General features: G+C 35.8%; 1 protein-coding gene across 2 annotated transcripts; it reads right to left on the bottom strand.

Annotated features, from left to right (window-relative positions):
* Positions 1 to 3,729: 3,729 nt before the first annotated feature.
* EMB1579 (ATP/GTP-binding protein family) lies at positions 3,730 to 13,743 on the bottom strand. 2 transcript variants are annotated; one of them, XM_088488546.1, is made up of 22 exons: positions 13,649 to 13,742; positions 13,454 to 13,556; positions 13,235 to 13,334; positions 12,736 to 12,936; positions 11,704 to 11,994; positions 11,454 to 11,557; positions 10,488 to 11,174; positions 10,332 to 10,377; positions 9,601 to 9,693; positions 9,464 to 9,519; positions 8,446 to 8,563; positions 7,666 to 7,877; positions 7,521 to 7,584; positions 7,053 to 7,226; positions 6,883 to 6,913; positions 5,466 to 6,787; positions 5,300 to 5,374; positions 5,122 to 5,196; positions 4,459 to 5,034; positions 4,340 to 4,381; positions 4,197 to 4,259; positions 3,730 to 4,112 (listed from the first exon to the last, which is right to left on the bottom strand). In XM_088488546.1, exons 3-22 carry the CDS (start codon positions 13,301 to 13,303, stop codon positions 4,023 to 4,025), a joined length of 4,389 nt encoding a protein of 1,462 aa, XP_088344672.1. In that variant the 5' UTR covers positions 13,304 to 13,334; positions 13,454 to 13,556; positions 13,649 to 13,742; the 3' UTR covers positions 3,730 to 4,022. The 2 variants fall into 2 exon arrangements, 1 of the variants encoding a protein (XP_088344672.1); XR_015883614.1 differs by having other exon boundaries at positions 3,837 to 4,112; positions 4,340 to 4,361; positions 13,454 to 13,743.
* Positions 13,744 to 24,923: the final 11,180 nt, after the last annotated feature.

The raw sequence follows: 24,923 nt of genomic DNA, 5'->3' as shown, positions 1-24,923 counted from the left end.
GCTAGCGCAAGTCCCAAGGAGGAAAACTTCAGGGACGCCCAACGTCCCGAATGGAAGCCAAATTCCTTTCCTTTTCATGTATGTATGCTTCTATATATAACTTATACTTATTGCTAAAGCTTTATTAAACTCTAAGTTTGGTATAAGTATTTAAGTTTGGTGTTGGTAACATTGGGTAAAGATTGGGGTAAGATGAATTCTCTCTGGGGTAGTTATTTCTTTTCCTTTAGCTTTTGTTTTTCCTTTGTTTTGTTTATTTTCTTTCTTGTTTGCATGCATCTTTTTGTTTCTATTTTCTTCAGTTTTTCTTTATTTATAGTGCTAAAACTTGTTTGTTCCCTCTAGTGATCAAATTGTATGGAGGATATCTTAATAAAAAGATTGAATAAAAGAATTCAAAATCAAAGTTGTGGTGCTTAAGAATATGTGGTTACATTTGATGAACTTAAGATATTTGAATATTGTGGAAACGGAAAGAGAATCTTCAAAAATAGGAATTTGAAGAAGAATTATGAGAATTCAAATCAATTCCTTGAAGCAGTGAAAAAAAGTCTAAAAAGTTCAAAGAAATCAAAATAAATAAGACTCTGAGCAACAATGACTAGAGCCCAGTTATGTGCCGGTAATATTTGTGTTTCAAGGAAAGACTTGGGCAAGTAAATCCGAGCGGTGCTTTATCACCTGATAACTTGGGCCAACTGGACCGGAATTATCGATTGGAAGCTCACTTAAAGAGTCGCCTTAAGACAAAACATTTAGAGTCCAAAGAGGCTCTGGGCATCGATGTTTGGATCAATAAATTTTTTAGTTATGTGCTTGTGGTGTGATTGTGTCAAGGAAAAGCTTGGGTAATTAGATTCGAGGGATACTTTATCACCCGGTAACTTGGGCCAACTGGACTGGGTTTATCGATTAAAAGCTCATTAAGAGCTGCCTTGTGACAGAACACTTAGAGTCAAAAGTCTCAAAGATCTTTCCCTGAATGTAAAGTAACTGTTTTCAAGTCATATAAAGCCCAAAAAAATTCTCATAATATAATTCGGATCTAAGTTCTTAGAAATTCTCAATTCTAAGTATGCAAGATTCATCAAAGATAAAAGAAGCCAAATATAATCACAAGGATTATCATAAATCCCAATTTTTGAAATTTAAGATTTGTAAACTCTTCAATTATTTTCACTTAAGATAAACTCTATTTACTTTTCTTTTTGCTTGAGAACAAACAAAGTTTTAAGTTTGGTGTTGTGATGACACGTCATCTTAAACAATTTTTAGGGTTATTTTTCATTTGTTTTCTTAGGTTTTCTTAGAGTTTCAATCAATTTTCTTATGTTTTCTAGTGGAATTTCATAACTAATCAAATATTTGGAGTTGTGTTAGTATTATTGTGTTTTCAGGTGTTTTTGTCTGAAAATAATCAAGAATTATGGTCTTTTTAGCAAGGAAACGCAAAACTAGTTCAAAGACGGTCCAACCAGGCCCAAAACGAAGAGAACCAAACGCCCAAGCCTTCAAGCACGGACACCCAGTAACTCACGCACATCCCTGGCGGCTATCCACAGAATCCCGGCATCCCTTCCTCCTTCCACCAAACGTCGCCGACCAAAGCCTCAAGCCCGGCGTCCCCATCCAATTAAACATACAAGCCCGGCGTCTCTCACCACAAACTCAGCGTGCAATTGTCCCTACGCCTAAAATTGAAAACCTTAAGCTCGGTGCGCAACACTCCTCAATTCCTAGGATGTAATAATTAAGACCCAAGTTCATTTATACAAATCATTAGAAGCCTTAATCACATTCGAATATTGAAGATTCAAGATTCAAAAAGATTAGTTATCATCAATTCCTTCTATAAATATAAAGATTTGGTTGTTAGGATTTGTTTATAATTTAGATTTGAATTATTGTTTTAATTTGAAGTAGGTAGTTATCTATCTTATCTTTCCTAATGATAACATTATATTTATTTTTTGAATTTAAATTCTAGATAGAATTTAGGATATAAATAATTGAACTTTGTTCACAAGGGAGATCATTCAGGATCTAGGATCCTCAGATCCCTAGGATCAATCAATCATCCATCGGAGGATCACTCTCTCATCATTAGAATTAGTTTCTTTCTTTATCATGAGTCATTAAGCCTCCCCGTTGAAGGTTAGGAGCTCTGTTTGGTTTTAGGATTAATAATGTAAGTGTTATATTTATTTTAATTCATCCTTTTTTACTTTTTCAAGATTGAGTTTCTTCTTCATCAATAAAGGTTAGAACTATTGGGAAATATTCTAAATCTGTCTTGGATTCTGATTTCATATTTGGAAAAGTTAATTTCAGATTAGCTTAAAACTCATCTCATAATCTTCACTTATCTAGATCTATTTCAAATACATAACATATAATTCGACTAGTGACAGTTCTTGAAGGTTGTGCATCTTAAAATTGAAACCGTTCTTCACCTCTTCTCTCGATTAGTTGACCAAAGGATTGGTGATTAATTGAGTTTAGAGAAATTAAATCACCAAGAGATTGGGGTTTAATTATAAATGATTTGCTGTGAAAAGATTTTTGCATGAATTAAATAAAAAAGTATAAACATTGTTCTTCTAAGAATCAAACCGTTATTTTTATTTGAACAAATAGATCTTTAAATGTGTGCGAAATGACCTATATATCTTACTATTGTAAAGTTTAAAGATCTCTATATAATAAAATTTTCTTGAGGATGAAAACATTCGATGCAAAATTTGAAATCAAATTATTAATTAAATCCTATGATTTAAAAATTTGCTTTAAATTAAGATATATTGTAATAATGACTAAATTAATGTAGACATAATCGTTGAAGTATTTGAAAAAGCATGTATTTTTTAAAAAATTTAAATTTAATTTTAGAATAATTTTATATTTTATTTAAGCAAAACCAAATCAACCAATTCAACCTATGAAACAAATATTTTCTTAATTTATCATATTTGAATTAAAAATAAATTACAATTCAACCTATAAAACAAATATTTTCTTAATTTATCATATTTGAATTAAAAAAAATTATTCTTCAAACATATGTAAATATATTTAAATATCATTACGTATTAATATATTTAACCTTATTCTTTATATCCAATGGAATACTAAAATGAAATTAAAAATAGTATATATAATTAAATATTAAAATAAAAAAATATTTTAAATAATTAAAAAACATTAAAAATTAAAATATTAATTTATATTTTAATATCAACAAAATATTAAAATAACATAATAATTTATTTAAAATATACTTTAAGAAGGTTATCAGGTGTACTGGGAATATTAGTATTTCAGTTGTTTTAACCGTCGATCTGAATTATAAAAAAATATAATATATATTAATTAAGATCAACGACAATTAAAACACCAGTATTCCCAAATACACCTGATAACTTTCCTATACTTTATATTTTAGGAAACATTTCAAGTGCACCCAGGAGTACCGGTGCATCAATTGTTTTAACCGTTAATTTTAATTAATATATATTATATATATTTTTTATAATTCAGATCAATGATTAAAACAACTGAAACACCGATACTTCCAGTGCACTTGAAATGTTTCCTATATTTTATACGTGTCCGCATGTCTTATATAAATTTCAAATTCGTGTCAAACATACCGTGTCATTGTTATGTCCCATGTCTATGCATCATAAAATTCAACTAATAATTCAATAATCTGAGTGATTCCGTTGCTGATTCGCTTCTAAACTTCTAATAACCATGCTCATGCATGACTGCAGAGGGGTTCCAATTACCCATGCCCCGCCATATAACGTGGATAAATGTAGAAAATCACGGGAATCTAGTAAATGATCAAACTCAACTATGAAATCTAATAGCAGAACTTATGGGAATCCGGGGGAGTTGAGTGGACAGAATGTTATTATGAGTTACATCCATGCATTACAAGAAACGCAGCACGTCCTTTCACCCAATAATAATAAAATAAATAAATAAGAGTGAGAGAGACCCTAGGTTGCATCAAATATTCAAACATCAGTCATCCGCACCAGCTTATTATAGAGTATCCGATCGTCCCTCCCAGTGTTGCTCTCCAATAATGCACTTTGTACAAGTTCCTGATTTACATAAAATGCGTTAGTATACAGTTTAGATGAAAATCAATAGTTAATATGATACTAGTATGTGTAATATTTTTTCACCTTAACATCCCTATGAGAAAGGAACATCCCTAGATTGTGGACGACTAATCTCATGTCTTCAACCTGAAGAAATGAGAAAAACGAACATTTTAGCATTGTCAAGCATAATATGAAACAGATTAGCTGATGTTCGTGGCGCTTACTCTAATGTAGCCAGCTTGATTCCTATCGAAGAATCGGAAAGCCTGTCATAAATAAATAGTCATTATTCAATCAAGAACACATCATGTACTAGTAAATTATAATTAGACAAGGGAAGTACCTGAAGAAGTTCTTTGTCCACAACAGCCTCCTTAACCGCAGGGGATTCTTTCTTTATTTTATCAACCTTTCCTTCCTTCTCTTCGGTGGAATGTGCATCAGACTTGGATTCTTTCACCTCTTCTATTATAACCTTAGTTTCCTCTTTAGAAGATTCTGCAGCTTTTGCGTTGCCAGTAATATTTTTGGATTCAACATCTGTATTGGCCTCTTGCTCAGCATTTTTATACTCAGATGAATCATGTTGCGGACTACCATTTTCCATTTCGTCATATTCTTCAGGATCCTCCTCAGGATCTTCCTCCTCGTCTGATCCATCTTCCATCTTCACATCCTCCTTCTCAACAGGTTTATCCTCCTCTTTTTCACCACCAGGCTTACCTTTCTGTACAACAATTTTATCATCGTCTCCTTCGGTTGGAACTGTTGTGTCCATATCTGCAGGCTCACTCTTCACAGGAGGATTATCTTTCTTTGTACGTTTTGAAGGTGATTTACTTTCACTATCCTTCTCATGGCTCTCTTCTCTCTGCCTCTTTCGCTGGGCCCTTTTCGTCACAAACTTAATGCGCAGTTTCTGGAGAAAATTATGTACACCAAATTGTAGCAGACTTCCTTTGAAAAATATACTCAGACTCTAACTACGAACAATGGTTTAACAAACCTGAAGAAATGCCAAAATCGTACAACCCATTTGAAACTGGAGCATTTCATGAAATGATTCAGCAAACAATGAAAGCTGCAAAACCCAGACAATAAAGAATAATGAATGTCCATTTGAAAGCAGCAGAATACTACAAATGACTCGGAAAAAGCTGTTGCCAAGCTAGTAAATAACGGACCTCAAGTGTCGATTCTTCAACATCTTTGTCAGTATAATCCAGCAACGAATCCAGTGACAATGACAACGAACGAAGCTGCAATATAATTGACAAATTAAGACCGAGACTACATGAGAAAATGAAAAATTTGACTACAGTTCGTAGAACCAAGCTAAAGTTAGCATACTTTAGAATCTTTAGTCCATTTTGTTTGAAGAACAAATCCAGGGTGCCGAGGAGGCTCATCGGACTTCTTCTTCTCCTTCAATTCTCTACTAGATTTGCTTCTAGACTCGTCTTTTCCATCTCTCTCTTTTGTTCCTTTCATGTCCTTCGACTTATCTCCATCTTTTGTTCCTTTCATGTCTTTTGCCTTATCCCCATCTTTCAATTTCCCTTTAACATTGTGAACATCTTTCTCAGAGGCTTTCTGTTTCTCTAACTTGGCTCCAATTTTTCCAACGTCCTTTTCATCTTTTATGCCATCCTTGTTGGACTTCATTTCATTTTTATTGGAATCAGCTGCACCATCTTGCTTTTCAGAGGTTTCCTTTGACTTGTTTTTAGAAACTACCTTCACAGTTTTCTTCACTTCTGTCACTGAGGTATCCGCATCAGCTGTCTGCCTACCCCTGTTCTGAGTGACATCTTGTGCTTGGCCTGCCACAACATTTTCTTCAGACTTCTTGTCATCCTTGTCAGATTTTGTTTCAGTTTTATTGGAAGCAGATGTATCATTTTGCTTTACAGTGGTAGGTGTTTTTAACTTTTTCTTAGGAACCACCTTCATAGCTTTCTTCCCTTGTGTCGCTGCAATACCTGCACCAGCAATCTGCTTGCTCGTGCTCTGGGTACCGTCTTCTGCTTTAACTGCCTCTACGTTCCCTCCAGTTTTAGTCTCAGGAAGAGTTTTTGATGCTTCACCAACCACCTTTTTTGGTACCCGCTTGATAATTTTCTTCTTTATTGTTTTAATAGTAGCATTGCCCACTGTTTCTGGCTTATCTAGAGGTTTGTCTTCAGAACTAATCATATCCTTATCTTTCCCCTCTTCCCCATCAGTATTATTCATAATAATATCCTTGGAAACTACATTATTCGTAGCATCCTGAATCCCATCAGGACCCACAGAAGATTTCTCGCCCTCAACCGGAACAGTAGATGTTTCTATTTTCTCCACACCATTCTTCTCATCTGATTTATCGAGTTGCTTGTTTGTGGCATCATTTGCCTTGTTGACAACTTTTTGCTTTACAACCTTCCTTATAACCTTCTTCTTTACAGATTTCACACTCCCTGATGTCTGACAAGCATCAGCTTCGGGCTGTTTTTTCTCAGCATTCTTGCCTCCTTCACCAATGTCAGAGCCATCATGTTTAGAAGTTTTAGAATTATCTACTGCAGTTTTCTCTTCAGCTTCCACCTTAACATTATTGCTATCTTTCTCCTTTTTCTTAGCATCTCCAGATTGTCCAGATGAGGCAGATTCCTTCTTCTTATCCAATTTGTCTAAAGTATAATCGCCGGAAAACCACAATAACATGATTAGATAAAATCAGGTTGACAAAAAGATACATGTCACACAGGAAAGTGAGGCCACTCACCTTTAGAAGCTTCCTTGCTATCTCTTGTGTTCTGAAACATTACCAAAAAAAAGAATATATGAAAATCAAAATAGAATAATAGAGAAAATTCCCAAGCAACATTCCATTTTCAACCCGTATCCAGCACAAATAGATTATCAGCAAAACCACCACGGCCAAAATAAACAGACCTCTCTTTTCAAAGCAAGTTGGCGTGCTCTCTCAACCACAGCTTTCTTGTGGGCAAGCCAATGCTCACGCCATTCATCCAACTTGGGGAGACAATCAGACAAATTAGGAACATACAGTACAGTGATCTCTTTGTGGCTAAAGAAACCATCTTTTCCAAGTCTATCGTAGTGTATCTGGGAAACATAAAAGCTATTAGGAGACTAGAAATTTCATAAGAATGTGTTAGCATTTTAAATGAAGAAATAAAAAACATAATAGTAAAGATTAGTAAAAGAAACATAAAAGCAGAATATCACTAAACCACTAGAATGCAAAATGCACATAGCTCGTAAGAATAAACACAAACTAACAGGAAATAAGACTCGAAGCATGCAAATGATTGAAAAAGGATTTAGCTGTCAATCCCAATGTGGGAGAGACTAAAACAAGCAAAAAATACCAACACAACATCGAAAGTAAACCAATACCTCTAGAAAACGGTTCCACTGTTGACAATTACGCAAATCAAGCTGGATAACATCCTTTGCATATCTGGAAAATAGGAGAAATGCCCGTTAGTATAGTAGTAGAAATTATAACCTCCAGAACAATATTTATATCTTAAGCATAAACCTGAGCGCTGTTCTAATCAGAGAGTTGTCATCAACAGATGGATCACCACCATCAACTGGTTCCCATGGGCCACCAACTGCCATGAAAGAATGGTCCTTCTTAAGGACCGCAAACTTAAGGAAACTGCAAATATGAGGAATGCGATCATCTAAAATTTTATCAGATGACAGCTCCTCCAATGCACCCCTACTAAGTCCACTCATCAAGATTATCTGAAATAAGGAGATAAAGTTATTTAGCGAGCAATGAAGCCCAAAATTTTTATGTACAATAATGAATTTATATGATTATATATCACAAGAGACCAACTAGAAAACACCATTACAACAGAAACTGGAACCACCAACATACAAGCTCCTGCAAACAGATCTATATTATTTATGGAAGGACAAAGTTTGTTGGAAAGTATCAAACTAGATCAAGTATATTGGCACAAGCCTTATGATAAGCATTTAAGATTGATCTCTGTTATCAGAGAAATGGGTTAGGCAGGAGATGGGAGGGTGTTCGCAATAAAGCTTTGTCTCACATTCTATAACATCTTAGTTGCAACCAAGATCAACACATTTGTCACCTTTCTCAAGATCGACACATTCTATCACATCTTAGTAGCAACCAAAAAGAAAATTACCAAAAGCAATATGTTTAGTAACCATTACGAAATAATGTGCACAAATAAAAAAAAAAGTAACCACCACCAAATAATTCCCAGATGAACAACAAATACAATAATAATACAAAACAAACAAAAGATATGTATATATCCATTGCTGAACCTACTTTAGCATTCCATACTGTATTTCCTTGTATTGAATTTGGAGGTTGTCCCATCAAAAGCTTGCCAGATGATTCCCTAGTCTCGGTGAAACTTCCTTCTTCAATAAAATCATGCTCAAAACTGTTCAAAATAATGTTATTTTTCACTTGTTTTTATTTTTCTTAAACAAATACTAGTAAGAATAATACATATATGGCAGGCAAAGCAGAAAAACTAGGACGATCTTCGAGAGAAAGTGGAATGAAGGAATAAATGAAAATCAATAGATGTCTGGCAAAATTTCTGATAATCAAAACTTGGTTGGAATGTAATGCTTGCACCTTCCCGTGACAAATTTTCTGACAAGTTTTATGGAACAGGATTAGACATCTGGCATCTATTTGTGTGAAGTTCATTATCTGTACAAAAGACTCTTCTCAAAGATGATCAGAAAGCTATTTTTATAGATAAACATTTTTGTCCTGTTTTTTTAAAGAGAAACTCTTATCCTATTTTGTATTTTCCTTCTCATCATCTTGATGAAATAATAATTTCATCCCCCCCCCCCCCCAAACCAAAAAAAAAAGAAAAAGAAAAAAGCCCTTCAAATTTCTGTAACCACAAGATCATCACGCTCAAATCATGCATACAATATAACCCATTCATATTAATTTTGAAAGAACCTAAATATTTCTTTCATTTGATGCCTAACAATCAGTTTATGTTACAAGGAATAGCTAAAAATATTTACACTACATAAGAAGAGAAACAAAATGAGTGTACAAAACAATTAAATTCAAGTAGCAAAAAGAGTTTTTCTTTGTGTACAAGCTTCAAAAAGAGTTTGCTGTTTATGATGGTTTTTTCTGTGTTGCTTAAAAAGAGAAAGAAAAAAGAAGGGGCAGGGATATCCTGAAAATGTAAGCTTAACAGAATAACCTAATTAAAAAAGAGTAATAAAAATTAGATCAAATGCTATTAGAAACATCAGATAACATTTTGGAATCTTGTAACCAATATCACACAGATGGAGAGACATACCTGACAGGAGTATGGATAGACAGTTTCAGGTTTTCCTTTGGCCAGTTCACAACAACCTAAAGCATTTGCAAGATATGATGTCAAATCAACGTCAAACAATCACCATCAAATAAAAAGAAACTATAGAACCAGAAGACCTTAGAAAATTCAGGAGAGACAAAGAGTCGGGGGTATCGCCTATCTATCGAGAGGTAATCCCTTTCAATATCCACCAAACGGGCTGGGTAAACCTGTTTTAGACAGTGCAAAGATCAATTAGTCTTGTTTATAAATTCATAAAGCAATATACAATAAATAGGAAATTAGGTCATTGGGTATTATTTTCAAATCACTTCACATTCAGAATTGAAATGTAACTTCCAATGTAGCATGAATAAGAATGAGAATATTCTTGAAATTTTATACTTTTTTCTTCAGGTATTAGATTTGCCTCCCAATCCATTAAAAGACACATCCCAAAATAAAAAATCAAGGTATTTTAGGACAAGCAAGGAAGAAAGGAAAACAAAAAGGAAGAATCAGTGAAGAGGTGAAAGAGATGAGGAGACAAGGAATAGGAAAGAATAATCATGACCCAAGGGAAAACAAGTGCTTTGCCGTTTGCATACTCAACAAGGATTATGAACAAAGGCCAATCGAGGACAACGAAGATTTCCCAACTTTATGGAATCCAATCATGTGACTTGGTTGAAATCAGAATGAACACGCTAAAGTGAGAGTTCAAGATAAAAGAAAGCCACAAAAGGATAACGTTGAAAAAATTATCAAGCCACCAGCCACAGATCTCCTGAAGGAAAACAAGTACAACTAGCTCCTCCTGTGGAATATTCTCACAATGCTGAGCAACTAAATTCTTGTTTTCTTTTACCTTGCAGACATATTCCCTCCGTTTTTCTCTAACAGGTGAATGGTGCCTTCAGCATAACAGAACACTTAGTTAGTTATATAAGGCTGCAAGATAAACAAGCAGCTAGATATTCAGAACCTGAGCAGGACGCAGAAATAGTAAAATCACAACATCCACCTATGTGAAGCAACATGATGTGGGGAGTCCCGTCGTGAAGATCTCCCATCCTTTGTCAAAGATGATCCTCGAGGATCCTTTGATGTACCACGGGGATCCTTGGAAGATCTCACTGGAGTCCGATCACGCTTAGTTTCAAGAGCACGTTTGCGTTCTCGTTCCCTTTCCTTTTCCCGCCGCTCCAAGATGCGCTCCCTTTCGCGCTCCCTTTCGCGTTCCTTTTCTCGTTCCCGCTCACGCAATCGTTCACGTTCTTTCTCCCTTTCTCTGTCCCTCTCTCTCTCACGCAAGCGTTCCCGGCGACGCTCTTCTTCCCTTAGCTCAAATTCTCGTAGATAGCTAGCACGGTCATCTTTAAGGTCATTGTGCCCACCACGTGAAAGGGCATTTCCTGGGTAATCCAACTCCATGGCATTTCCATGAAGTGCTTTTCCACTAGCGTAATCCCTACCAGGTGGTAGGCTCACTCCATAACCAGGATTTGAAGCATTCTGAGAATACAGTAGATCATCCAAGTTTCTCCTTGGAGCTGCTCCCAATATTGATGGTGCATGCTGTCCACTATACGAAGCAGCACTTAGCATTGATGAAGCACGTGGATCAGAATCAATCCTTCCTCCATAAGACAAAAGATCTTGGGCAGTGTGACGACTAGCAGCAGTCCTTGCTGCAAGATAATCAGCTTGTCTGCCAGAAACGTGTTGCTACTTAGTGCACGGAGAAATATAATCACCATTTAAGATAGTAAGGAAGAGTTGATCAGCTTCTGCCCAGTGAAAACAAAACTCAAAAAGACGACACTGCTATTTTACATATAACCAAAATGGACATATGCACATATATTTAGCACTACTTAGCAACCAAAATTGGTGTGGATTCATCACAATTTGTATTAGACCCAAAAGCAAACAAAACAAAACAAAAACCCTCCAATGCACACTCATCCAAATAAAATAAAACTAATACCTAGCACCCCCATCAAGTGAAGCAGCTTGCAGAGGCTGAGCTTTCAGCAGTTGCTCTTGTCGAAGCAAAGCTGCCTGATCAATGCGGTCATAGATTTCTGCTTGCTGAAAGAAAGATAAATGCAACATGATTAAAATTGTAAAAATAAAAGAAATAATGCCAAAGGCAGGATGGAGTGGCCATTTGTTTATTTCATTTCAGTGGGAACTAAAAGAAAGAAAGAAATTTAGTCTACAAAGTAACCACACACCTGATGTTGATGACTAAACCCAATAGGATCAGCAGCATACCGTCCAGCTGCATCACCCAAGTCCCTACCAATATAAGCACTCTGCCTTTCACCATATTGCCGCCTGTCTATTCCAGAATATTCCAATCCTTTGTCACCATACAATTGATCAACCTTATGACCATATCCATGACCAGATGACGGAACATATTCTCCAGAAGCAAACTTAGGCGAATCCGAAACACCCAAATTATAACCTCCACGACCATCTAATGCTGATGATGAAGCTCCCTTGGTACCCAACGAGGGAACCTATACAGAGAAAAATATCCAAACAATTTTTCACTTATAGCAAAAAATAAAGATTAACAAGAATATTTAAAAAATTATACTGAGAAGGATTTATAAGGTTTTGAAGGGAAACATGACACTTAAATGAAAATTTGAAAAGGCAGATAGAACAAAATTGTTACTAGAGGCAAGGCATACACTTCTAGAGACATGAAAATACCTCTCTTGGATTCAAGAATCAAGACTTTAATATTTGAAGACACCAAATGGAAGCTTTCAGCCAACTAACCCTATCCATTAACTAGGGTCTCAGCTCTCCTAATGTTAGGATTTTCTGGGTGTCACGCCAAATGTTTCAACAATTAACAGCAAACATAAGTGCCTCTAAGTTGAAGATGCTTTCACATCACTTTGACAGGTTTGGATAGTGAGGAAAAATGAAAAGGAAAAGAGAATCAAATTGGATGAAAGATTATTGCAAGGCAGAGTATGGAATTGAAGTCGCAATTCATCCAAATCAAAGGGAAAACAAAATAATGGTAGGTACTTGTATAGAATAGAAGAGCACCAAGATCACTTCTACTCCATCGTATTTTTAGACCAACCAAAGGACACCTAATACCAGATGACCAGTTCACTCCAGTCCACCCACTCTGTCGCATCAATCCAAACAAAACCTAAGGAACCATTTCCAATTATATAACACTCCTTATCCTTATCTTTCAGATAAAGCGTTAACCGCACATAACACAACACACTGACCTGCTGTGCACTGCTCAAAGCAGATGAGCCATAAACCGCACTATACTGCCCCCCATACTGTGCAGCAGTTGAACTGTGAGGGCGATATCCAGCAACATCAACTTCCTGAGAGGCACCTAATATCGCTGAATGCCTTGATGCCACAGAATGCTGCCCCACATCATGTCCTCCAACAGAAGCTCCAGTGAAATTAGAACCCAGCTGCAACCAAATTCAAAAACACCACAAAAATCCAAATTAATCTTCCAATAAACAAAATTCCAAGCATTAAACAAAAATAAATTGTAATTTTTTTTTACTTCTAAGAATTCCTCCTTTAAATTTTAATTGTATTATACAAAACATAGCCTAAGAATCAATGACTTACGATGGTGAACATTCATTTAAAAAATAAAAATAAAGGAAAAAGAAAACAATTTTTTAAGGGGGGAATAGATAAATTTGACAACGACAGCCTGAATGAAATCAAGAAACTGTTAAGAGTCAATCAAAGGCTTACGTTCTGGCCGTATGCGGATTGACCCGGGTACGATTGACCGTAAGCACCGCTCCCTCTGGAAGAATACATGCTCCTTCACATGGAACGAGAGCGACCAACCCTGAAACCCAAAACCATTCCAACAATTCGTTCATCAATAAAGCAACAGCAAACCGAAAAAGACCAAAACAAAAAGGAGGAATTTTGAAGGTTTGGTTCTTTAGCAAATTGTCAACGCACCGATTGAAGAGATGGGGAAATTGGATTCCTGCAGAGACGATGAATTTGAAGGTGCAAGATATTTACGACAAAGTTTGATCGGAGAAAGGAGTGTGAGGAAACCCTAGAAAGAGTGAGGGAAACCCTATAATGTAAGTGAAGAAGAAGAAGAAGAAGAAGAAGAAAGTGAGTGAATGAATGGAAATCGGGAGACACCTTGTTTTATCCTGAATTTGTTTTTGTTCCGTTTATCTCAAATTTTCCAAGCAATGAAGCAATACTGTTGCACGAAGAATCAGGCTTTTGCGGTAATCACAAGGGAACGAGGGTTTTTGTTTTTATTCCGTTGTTCAACGCGGTTAATGGGCTCTGGTTATGTGTGGCCTTGCAGTAACAAAGAATGATGCCCAACTAATACCAACAAAAATCAGGAGCCCGAAAAATGTATTAATCCTGAATTCCTGACCCAAAGTAAGGTCCAAATTTTGTGTATATGAGAACCCACTGAAGGAAATAAACAAAAGCAAGAGGCCCTAAAAAGACCACAGCCGGGTGTGAAATTTGGCTAAGGCCGAATAGTACATGAGAACCCTTAAAGGTTGTGTATGAGTACATAGTGTGCATGAGTTTGTGATATTGTATGTCTAAAATTAGGAGTTGTTTAATTTATTTGACAAAAAAAAGAAAGCAAAAGGTCTAACATACTAATACCATTAGGGGAATGTCTCTGCCATGGACAATAGGAAACATCCATAGATGTAGGGGTGCACATGGGTCGGGTGAAGCCGGGTTTGATGTGACTCAGATTTGGCTCGAAATATACACTAGGTTTATTTATTAGACCCGAATCCGGCTCTAAAATACACTTTCGAGCCACAATTATACCAAGTGAAAATCGGGCCGTTAACATTACATTACATTGATATCTTCTTGTAAGCTAGCATGTAAAAATATCCAAATTTTCAAGACTCTAACCATTATTTGACATGGTAAAATTCACTTAGTAAAATATAACAATAATCAACCCTTCTTCAAAATTAAAGCATAACCACAATCAATACTAAAGCATAACCACAATCAATACTAATATTGTCTAATAACACCAAATATTTAAATCAATACAAATAACACAATATTATGCATTAGTCTAAAGTCTTATGCATTCTAAACATAAAACATTAACTTATAGACTTATAATGACTAATAACACAAAATATTAAGGTTTACAATACTTAAATTCCACATAAGAATAGCCATGATCCATCACTAATAACACAAAATATTAATTGTGTATGATGACCGGGCCACCGGGCCAAGTTCGGGTGACTCGAGCTATGGCCCGGACCCGACCCAAAATAATGACCGGATTTATTTTTGAGACCCTTACCCGACCCTAAACCCGGTGAAATCATACCAAATTAGCCTCTAAAGTGTTCGGGGCCAGGCTGAATCTTCGGGCCGGGTCAGGCCATGTGCACCCCTACATAGATGTGAATGCCCATGTATCTTAGCGCAGCTCTGGACACATGTGACTAACAAGTGGGGTGGGGAAGCAGGTGTTTCAGGGGCACGGATTGGGTATGCGGAAGAAGTTTGCATACCGAAATGCCAAAATGCTCTTTGGCGCACCAGTCAGTCAAAAAGTATCAAAATCAAAATGTTTATTTTTGTGAGGTCTTTCTCACAATTACACATGAAATAGAGGAGTAACTTTTTTTATTTTTTTAAATAAATACATTTCAGTATTTCACTTAGTTGTTAAAAGCCGCTAACCTCCTCCTACAAGTTCTCTTTCTCTCCTTCTTTTGCCGTCGCAAGCGCACCCCCTTGCCATTATCTCCACCGCCAACAACGACTCCACCCTCCCCACCACCTCTCCTACTCGCTCCTTCGTGCTACCAACTCCTTCTCTTCCCCACTCAGTCATGGTGGTTTCAGCACCATCTTCTTTGGTACGCCCGAAGTCTACTGTCCACACTTCACCGAAAATTGCAGTGACTCATACCGTCAATCCCTTCAAAAGTGCCCACATCCTCATGCTCAATAGTTGGATCCACTTCTATAGTATAGAGATTGGTGAAGCCATTGACTAAAGTTGGAATCTTTGTGAATCGCTGTTGAGAAGCATCGCTGAGATTGTGAGCTGGGTCGGTGGAAATTATGAGAACAGAGTCAGCGAACAGTGGCGAAAAGAACCGAGAGTATTGAGCTGCACGTAGTTTAGCCAACGCCACTTTTACCACCAACGAAGACCCATTTAAGAGTTTTTTGTTCTAAAATATTCTGCACCGTTCCTTCTGGCAAATTCTGCTGATCTGCCATGGCCACACTGCTCCTGTTTCTCTCTCAACTGCGTTTTCGAATATTCTGACAAAGCCTAAAATGAGATTCATTGTTTTTGAATAATTGATTAATTTTTAGGACAACTATAATTAATAAAATTAATTTAGCAATTACTAATTTTTCATATCATATTATTATAATTAATAAAATTACTTTAAAAATTTACTAATTTATCAGATTGTATTATTATAATTAATAAAATTACTAGAAATATAAGTAATTAATTTAATAAAATTAATCTAAAATACTAATTTTTTTATAGCATATTACTATACTCTAAATAATTAATAAAATTTTATGACATATTATTATAATTAATAAAATTAATCTAACAATTATTAATTTCTCATATCATATTATTATAATTAATAAAATTACTTTAAAATTATACTAATTTCTCAGATTATATTATTATAGTTAATAAAACTACTAAAAAAGATAACTAATTTCCTAAATCATATTACTATAACCTATAAAGTTATTCTAAAAAATTACTAATTTCACATAACATCTTATTATATAATGAATAAAATTATTTTTTATATTATTTAACTATGAATAAAATTATTTTTCATATTATTTAACTATAATTAATAAAAATAATGTAACAAATCACTAATGTTCTATATATATATATATATATATATATATATATATATATATATATATATATATATATATATATATATATATAGGGTCTGCTACACATACAAGCAAAAAGGCCTTACAAGTTATCCAAGCCCCCAACCCACAAACAATCCACACGCGCAGAGAAGAGCATTGAATGGGGCGTAACATTCACGCGCTCCACTCAAACGGTTACGCTTCACATAAACCGCCTCCTTAATGGCAGACTCTTCCACTTCTTCCACTTCTCAAAGCAATTCAGAGAAAAAGAAAACGTTCCATTTTCGAGCATCATTCGATACTCAAAATATACAACTCGTTGCTAAGATTCAAAAATTCCATCAACACAATATAGAACTATCGATCAAGAATCTGCAGAGAAAACAATGCTATAATACTAAAGGTACGTTACATTACCATTCCTGTATATTTTCCACATTTCGAAATTGAAGAACTAGGTTTTACTATTCTTCTACGTTGTTTTACGTTCTACTGTACTTCTTGCTCTACGTCTCATTTTACAGTTTATGATGTTCTACTTGTTCTAGGTTTTACTGTTATTCTTGGTTCTATGTTACACTGTTCTTCTTAGTTCTTCTAGGTGTTACTGTTCTTGTTGTTCTAGTTCTTCTGGTAACTAATTTTTGGGGGTATAATCAGTAGTTTGGTGGGTGATATGAGGTAATTTGTTGGGTGTATATGGCACAAATTGTTGGGTGTATTTTTCTGAACTGATATACTATAATAGTTAGCAGTTACAACTGTTCTTATATTTGCTTGTCCATGGGTGTATATTGCTTGACCTTGTATATTGATGATTGTTTGAGTGATATCTGACTGATATATATGGGTGTATCTGAATCATATCTATGGGTGTATCTTACTGATATCTATGGGTGTATCTGACTCATATCTATGGGTGTATCTTACTGATATCTATGGGTGTATCTGACTCATATATATGGGTGTATCTTACTGATAACTTTGGGTGTATTTTTCATTTCAGAAAAAATGGCAACGAGAAACTAACCTGGGAGAAATGTAAGAACAAATATATGTCTTAGATGAAATCAGTTTTATATAATAGAAACATATCTGACTATAATTTTATTTTTGTTTACAGCAAACCAAAGACCTCAAGTGTGCAACACATTTGTTAAATGATAAATTCAGAAACATGAGTGAGGAGAAGAAAACGATTGTGAGGGATTTGGGATTCGGTGGCTTGATGCACATCCCACCACTAAGGGTGCATCACCAAGTGTTAAGGGAGCTGTCTAACAACTTCAAATTAGGGGAGAACAGACTGGAAACAGGATACGGTTCTTTTAAAATAACACCAAAAAAAATAGGTGATGCGCTTGGCATCAACGCAACAGGTAACTCGCTAAAAATTATAGGTGTATATTAACTGACGCTTGGGTGTATTTTAGTTGATGCTTGGGTGTATTTAAACTGATACTTATACTTTGTTGTTTTCCTTTTTGTAGGAGATCTATTTCCTCAGAAAGTCGATTATAAGAAACTTTCTGAGGATGACAACGAAATTTTTAGAAGATTCCAGGGTAAGACCCTCAAAAGTCTTACAGATGAGATGATGGATATTGGCGTTGGTAACGAAGAGGATCGCCTAATGTTCAAGAGAATTTTCATCCTCTATATACAGATGGCGTTCCTTTTACCAACGACAATAAACAAAATCTCGCCTGTGCACCTGGCCCCAATTTTTGAGATGGACACCATAACAGAGAGAAACTGGGGAGGGCATGTTTTGAGTTTTATCGTCAAGGGCATAACCGACTACAAGGAGAAAAAGAAAAAGGCAATTGATGGCTGCCTCTTTGCCCTGATGATAATTTATTTTCATCTTTCTAAAAATAAAGGCAAGAAGAGAGCTGAAAGACCGCCAAAACCCTGGATTACCAACTGGAGTAAGGAGCAGTTGGACGAAAGAATGATGGCGGAAAGAGAGGAAATTTTGGTAAGTGAACATAATATGTTGGGTGTATTTTATTTACCTGAATGCTGCTAACTAAAATTTCTAATGTTTCAGGGGATTGTAAAGATGGCGCAAACAAGAGAGAAAATGAAAAAAATAGAGAAAAAAGAAAAAAAACAAGAAATCAAAAAAACAAAAAAAAGGAAGGCAAGTTCAACATCGTCTTCGGAGCAAGAAACAACTGATAGTGACAGTTCCACCTCTGAGTTTGAGACTCAAGAAGACTCAGAGGATTCACTAAGAAAACAACCCAGCAAAAAAGGAAAAAAGTAAGTACCATACTTGGGTGTATTTTCCTTATCGAGTTGGGTGTATTTTGTGGAACTATTTGGGTGTATTTTGTTTATCAAGTTGGGTGTATGTTGTTTATTAAGTTGGGTGTATTTCGTTTGTTGTGTTAGGTGTATATTGTCCATTCAGTTGGTTGTATCTTGTGCATTCATTTGGGTGTATTTTATATCTTTAGTATGTTCTAAATAATGATTGTTTGCCTTCCAGAATGGTCTCCAAAAAAAGGAAGAAGAGTCAAGAGGATTCAGATTCTGATTCAGAATATGAATCAACTGATGAGTAATGTTCTGAAATTATTACTCCTTTCTCTTGGCTTAATTATCAAGATTTTGTGTATTAACTGAAGTGTCTCTTATTAACTTATAGAAGCGAAGAATCATCACCGGTGAAGAAGCAAAAAAAAAAAAAAGAAAAGACACAAAGAACACCAAAAAAGTAAGCACTTCTTTGGATAATATTCTGTGATAAAATTAATTTTTTATTTCTGATTCATACTTGTTTTTTCCACCCAGAACACAATCCAAAAAGAAAAAGGTTGTTGTTGAGCATTCGTCTCCTGAAGAAGATCAATCCTATGATGGGTACAATACTTCGTAAGCTATATTACCGTCTATCATCATAATTATTTTTGTTAACATCTTCTTTTATGAATGTAGTGACAGATATGAAATAGGAAGTGAAGATCTAGATGAATTATTAAGGAAAACAATGAAAAATCTGTTGCAGAGGGGTATGTCTTGTTGGGGTGTATATTTCAGATTTTAGTGTGTTTTCTTTGCTAATAATTGTTTCTTATTTTGCAGGGAGAAGGAAGCTGACCTGCGATCGACAGAAGGTCGCTATGTCTCCTCTGAAACGTAAGAAGCATTATTTAATAAAATCTTGTTATCATGATTTACCTGTATCATATTTTGTCTGAATAACATGAAATCTGTTTAGAATACCGGACGTGAACTTGGGAAGTGATGATCCTTCCTCTCAAGGACACACAGAACAAAGTAGTGTAAACAGGCCGACAGAGAGCATGTAATTTCTCTTTCAACTAACCGTTACTTTTGTTCTTTTATTACCTTCTACTTCTAATTCTGTATATATTTTTTTAGAAAAAAAAAGCCCTTTATTATTTTATTCGAGAAAAAAAAGGCAGGAAAAAAAAGCAAAAACTGCAAGTATGTAAGTTCTCAAAAAAACAAAGCCTGTCTTCCTTTTGAATTGTTCGGGTATATTTTTTGACTCTCTTTGGGTGTATTTTAGGTTGAGTCTGGTTCAAGAGTCAACCAGTGAGCTGGCTGATTCGAATATAATGGTTGTGAGGGAAGAGACACCGTCGGAAGCGCTTGCAATGTGAGTTTTTCAAGAATATTTCAACCTTATAACCTTATTATTTTCAAAGGCGTTGTTAACCTTTCATTTTTCTTCTTATTTAGAGTTCTGATTCAAGTTTTCGTGCCAGTGTCCCAAACAACCACCGTGCCGAAATTTGAAGAAACACCTGAGACAGATTTTGAACCAACCCCTCTGCTACAAATTGAAGGAACTACAAAAACGTAAGAAATAGTATTGGGTGTATATTTGTTTAGAGTTTGGGTGTATATTGGGTTACAGTTCGGGTGTATATTTGCTTACAGTTTTGGTGTATATTGTTCCTGAATAGTTTTTTTTACGCCATGATTAATTTTGTGTAACTGTGCAGCACTCCTGAACCCCCCCCCCAACAACTTGAAGAAAGCACAGCCACACTTCCCCAGCTCCATCTAAAATGTAAGTTCATTAGAGTAAAATCAATGTATGGGTGTATATTGGGTTACAGTTTGGGTGTATATTTGCTTACAGTTTGGGTGTATATTGTTCCTGAATAGTTTTTTTTATGTCATGATTAATTTTCTGTGCCGTGCAGCACTCCTGAACCCCCCAAAAACTTGAAGAAAGCACACCCACGCTTCCCCCAGCTCCATCTAAAAGGTAAGTTCATCAGACTAAAATTAATCTTTGCTTATCATCCGTATATTCTTACTCTTATAATATGTCATACATGATCACGCAGTTATCCAGCCGAAGAAGACGCTGCTGCGCTGATGATGATGGCACGGACAGCATCGTATGTTTATAAAACAGATCCAATGCCATCATTCAGACTAGACTTCACTGATTCAAGCCAAGAAGAAGCAGCAACGCAGGAGGGAGCGTCAACGCAGGAGGCAAACATGACAAAAACTCCAGAAACTGCAAATTTGCTAGAACAATTAGAGGATTTGGTACAAAAAATAGCAAGCAGTGCGGCGAAAGAAGAAAGTAAAAGTCCACAAATTCAAAAGGAGACTGGCGGAGAAAGTTCTGGGAAGTTTGAAACTCCTGCGGGAATAAATCAGAATACGGGTGATATGAAAGAGAAGTGCTACATCTGAGCGACGCGAGTGAAGACATACGCAGATGGCAGTACTAACGAGTTTGACAACCTGTGCACTCTGATTGCCCAAGACAAATACATTTTGAATAGAATGCACCTTGCATCGCTCCAGGCAGGAAGTTATATAGAATCTGAGGTAATGTTAGAATAACATTAATATTTTAACACCAAAGTTAACTGCAATGTTTATTAATGTAAATTGATTTCGGCATATATTTCTAGATTGTATCTGCCATGTGCCTCATCCTCAACTAGAAAAATGATAAAAGGTTTCAAGAACAAGTATACTGTCTCCCCTTTGATATTGTGGTAAGTGTTATTTCTACGAATTTTGGCTGTATTTTCTGTATTCCTTAGGGTGTATATTCTCTGATCAACGGGTCTGTTTTTGTATTCATTTGGGTGTATTTTTTACGTTCAATTGGGTGTAAGTTGTGTAGTCATTTGGGTTTATTTAAAGTATTCACTTGGGTGTATTTTCAGTATTTCATTTGTTGTTTCACAATTGTTGCAGAGCATGGCCGTTTTGAAGCACCCAAACGGGGAATTCATATCACCTAAAACCAATAAAGAATTCAAGGTGGAAGACTACCCAATGTTTATTCACTTCATAGATGGAAAAAAAATTAACTTTGCATCGATATGTGAGTTTTCATTTGTAAAATTTGTTAGTACCGTTCTTTACTTATATGCCAAATAAAATAACACACTATTGAAATGTGGCAATCCTTCAGATTTTTGCGCCTGTTTGCTACTCAGGCCATTGGTGGTTATGGGTGATTGATACAACAAAGGGAAGATTTTATATACTTGACCCGCTACACAAGAAAGCTCCAAGCGATGGGAGAAAGCAGCTTAATAAATTCACTGTAAGTTGGCTCTGTGTTCTTTATTTTAATAGATAGGTATATTCAATTCAATATAAGGTGTATGTATGTTTTTATTTGGGTGTAAGTATGTTCTCTTTTGGGTGTATTTCATTCGGGTGTATTACTGATTTGTTTTATTTTTTAAGGGATATGTAATTTCAAGAATTAGAGAATATGCCGGCGGGGCACCTCTGAAGAAAAAGGAGAATGAGTTGGAAATTAAAGCAACATACGTTAAAATCTCAGGCCAAAAATCAAGGTATAAATTTGTGACTCTGAACATTAAACTTTCCTAAATGAGATTTGTAATTTATTTTCTTCATTTTCAGCTATGACTGTGCTATTTACGTTATGAAGTGGCTTGAGTTAATTGAGCCCGAAAACATTAAAAGGGCGAAGTATGAATGGGATAATTGGCCACAGGTAACTGTCTTTAAAACTATATAACTCTGTATTACTTTACTGGAATTAATATTGTTGTTTAAACAGAATATACTTTTTAATTGTAGGAGGAGGTGGACCACTATAGAGTAGAATATGCTTCGCGGATACTATTCAGTGAAATGAATAAAGAGAGAGATCAAGCAATTAGAGCGAGTAATGCAATAAGACTGTCCAAGCCATCCTCAGTATTATTGAGTCCATTTTGTCAGATAAATTCTACTGATATAGAAACTGGGTAATCTAACTGCTAGCTAGTTTGTAAATTGAACAAATGCTGTAAAAATTTGCCATTTATAAACAACTTCTATTCAATGAAATTTTTTTTCCATAGTTAAACTATCTGTGCTGTTAAACTGTATGTGCTGTATTCAAAAACTCTGTATTACAGGTGGTAAAATATGAAGAAAAATATCAAGGCAGATCTAAACACAAATTATAAACTTTTACACCGAACGGAAGTTTAATATACACCCAAGATTGCTTAAATATACACCCAAACTGTCTGTGCTGTTAAACTGTCTGTGCTGTATTCAAAATGTATGAATTACAGGTAGTATAATATGAAGAAAAACATCAAATCAAATATACACCCATAACCTGCGATTTTTTACACCCAAAGAAAGTCGAATATACACCCTGAGATCTACCCCCCTGATGCTTTGAGCCTAAAACCCTGAACCCTAAACACTTAAAACCTAAACCCTTACCCCTAACCTGTAAACCCTAAAAACCTAAACCCTAAATATATGTATCTATATGTAGAATGTGAATCACAAGAAAATTCAGAAAAATATATCCAAAAGAACAGTGCTTTTACACTCATATTCTGTAACTATACACCCAAAGAGTTATCCCCTGCTCCTGGTACCCTGAACTGATAATTCATAACATGTCCTTGATATTGGCTGGAATTTGAATGCACCACTGATGCAACATCATACAAGTTTATCCGAAAATAAGAAACTCACATATTAGCTAAACTATTAACGAGAAAAAATAAACTCAATCACCACAAATTTAAAGAACATTACTTTTACCTCGCTTAAAACTTTCGTTTTCTTCTTCTTTGTAGCATTTGCGATCTGTTTGTCCAACTTTGAACCTAGCCTATTTTTTTGACGTCCTCTTGTTCGAATCCTTGGCGGGCTTTGAAGCTCGTTAACGGATTCCAAGTTGGCGTCTTCGTGGGATAAAGAAGATGTCCCCTTCCTTTTGGCTTTTAATGATTCCATCTCAGCCATGACGTTATCGTACGTACGGTGCAGAATTGCAGTCAGCTCCTCTGATTCGGATGCAAATTCGCAAATATTTTGCGAACAAAAAACCAATTGGTCAAACCTCTTGCTTCTTGGCTCCAACAGTGGCTCGTCGTGGCTGCTCTTGATGTGTGTGTGTTGCCTCTTTACCTTCTTGCTCCATCGTTCCAGTATATATCTCGGTGACACTTGGCTTACTTGTTCAAAGCTTAACACGCTTAGTGCGTGACGACACAGTATCCCTCTCGACTCGAATAATAAGCATTGGCATTTTACCTCGGCTGCAACTGAGTCGTAAGTAACCACAAACTTGTTGAATATTGAGCTGGAAACTTGTTCTCCGACTTCGTATACTGAATAGCCTAGAGCGGAATTCGTTAATCTGGTGATGCAATTCGCCTTTTCTCTGAATTGCGCTTGGAATTTCCTAAACTTTTGATGAGTGTACACATCTTGAAACTGAGCTTCAATGGAAGATTTGGTTGCACACGGTATGACCGTATGAAAATCTGCAGCATCTGATTCTCTCTCTGCTTGCTCCCGACTTCCGAGGCAATTATCGTATTGTTTGACGAACTGAATAAGCGAGCTGTTCCGGGTGATAAACTTGTTAAAAAATGAATGTATGCTCTCGCTCCTTTGTGTGCTTCTCATCCCTGCCCAGAAGTGGTGATCCAGATAGATAGGAACCCATATATGACGGTCTTCATACAGATCTGAAGAATACACCCAAACACAGACTATAAATACACCCGAAAAAACATGCAATTTACACCTCTGCTGCAGATTTTTAACAAACATTACCCGAAAGCCACTTGTTGTCCACAAGACCAAAATTCAGCAGAAAATCATTCCAATTCCTATCGAATGAGTCTTTGCTATGAGAGTTCCAAACAACTTGGCTCATTTCTTGTTCGATATCTGCATGTCCCTTGTACCCGTTTAATTTGCATGGTATCTTCTTCATGATGTGCCAAATACACCAACAGTGAATTGTTGTTGGCATACAGGCCTCTAAAGCCCTTTTCATTGATGCGCATTGATCAGTGAGAAACCCTTTCGGAGCATTTCCTCCCATGCAACGAAGCCAACATTCAAATAACCATTTGAATGATTCAATTTCTTCGTTTTTCATCAAAGAGCATCCGAGAAGTGTTGACTAACCGTGGTGATTCACCCCGACAAAAGAACCACAAACCAAATTATACCTGAAACAAATTACCATAGTGCAGAATGCAAAATCATTAGGTACACC

Source organism: Arachis ipaensis, chromosome B5 (genome assembly GCF_059453495.1).
Source record: "Arachis ipaensis isolate K30076 ecotype BB chromosome B5, ASM5945349v1, whole genome shotgun sequence".
In the NCBI taxonomy this organism is placed as follows: Eukaryota; Viridiplantae; Streptophyta; class Magnoliopsida; order Fabales; family Fabaceae; genus Arachis; species Arachis ipaensis.
The sequence above is the reverse complement of the archived record's forward strand: the minus strand, read 5'-3'. Positions and strand labels throughout refer to the sequence as shown.

Bases quoted from the DNA above. Each gene is read 5' to 3' on its own strand.
- EMB1579 (XM_088488546.1), bottom strand. From the start codon at position 13,303: ATGTATTCTTCCAGAGGGAGCGGTGCTTACGGTCAATCGTACCCGGGT. The intron at 7,878-8,445 runs GTAGGTTCAGCA...TCCTTATTTCAG, and splicing joins ATACAGTATGGAATGCTAAA to ATAATCTTGATGAGTGGACT. The intron at 4,382-4,458 runs GTACTTCCCTTG...TATTTATGACAG, and splicing joins TGGACAAAGAACTTCTTCAG to GCTTTCCGATTCTTCGATAG.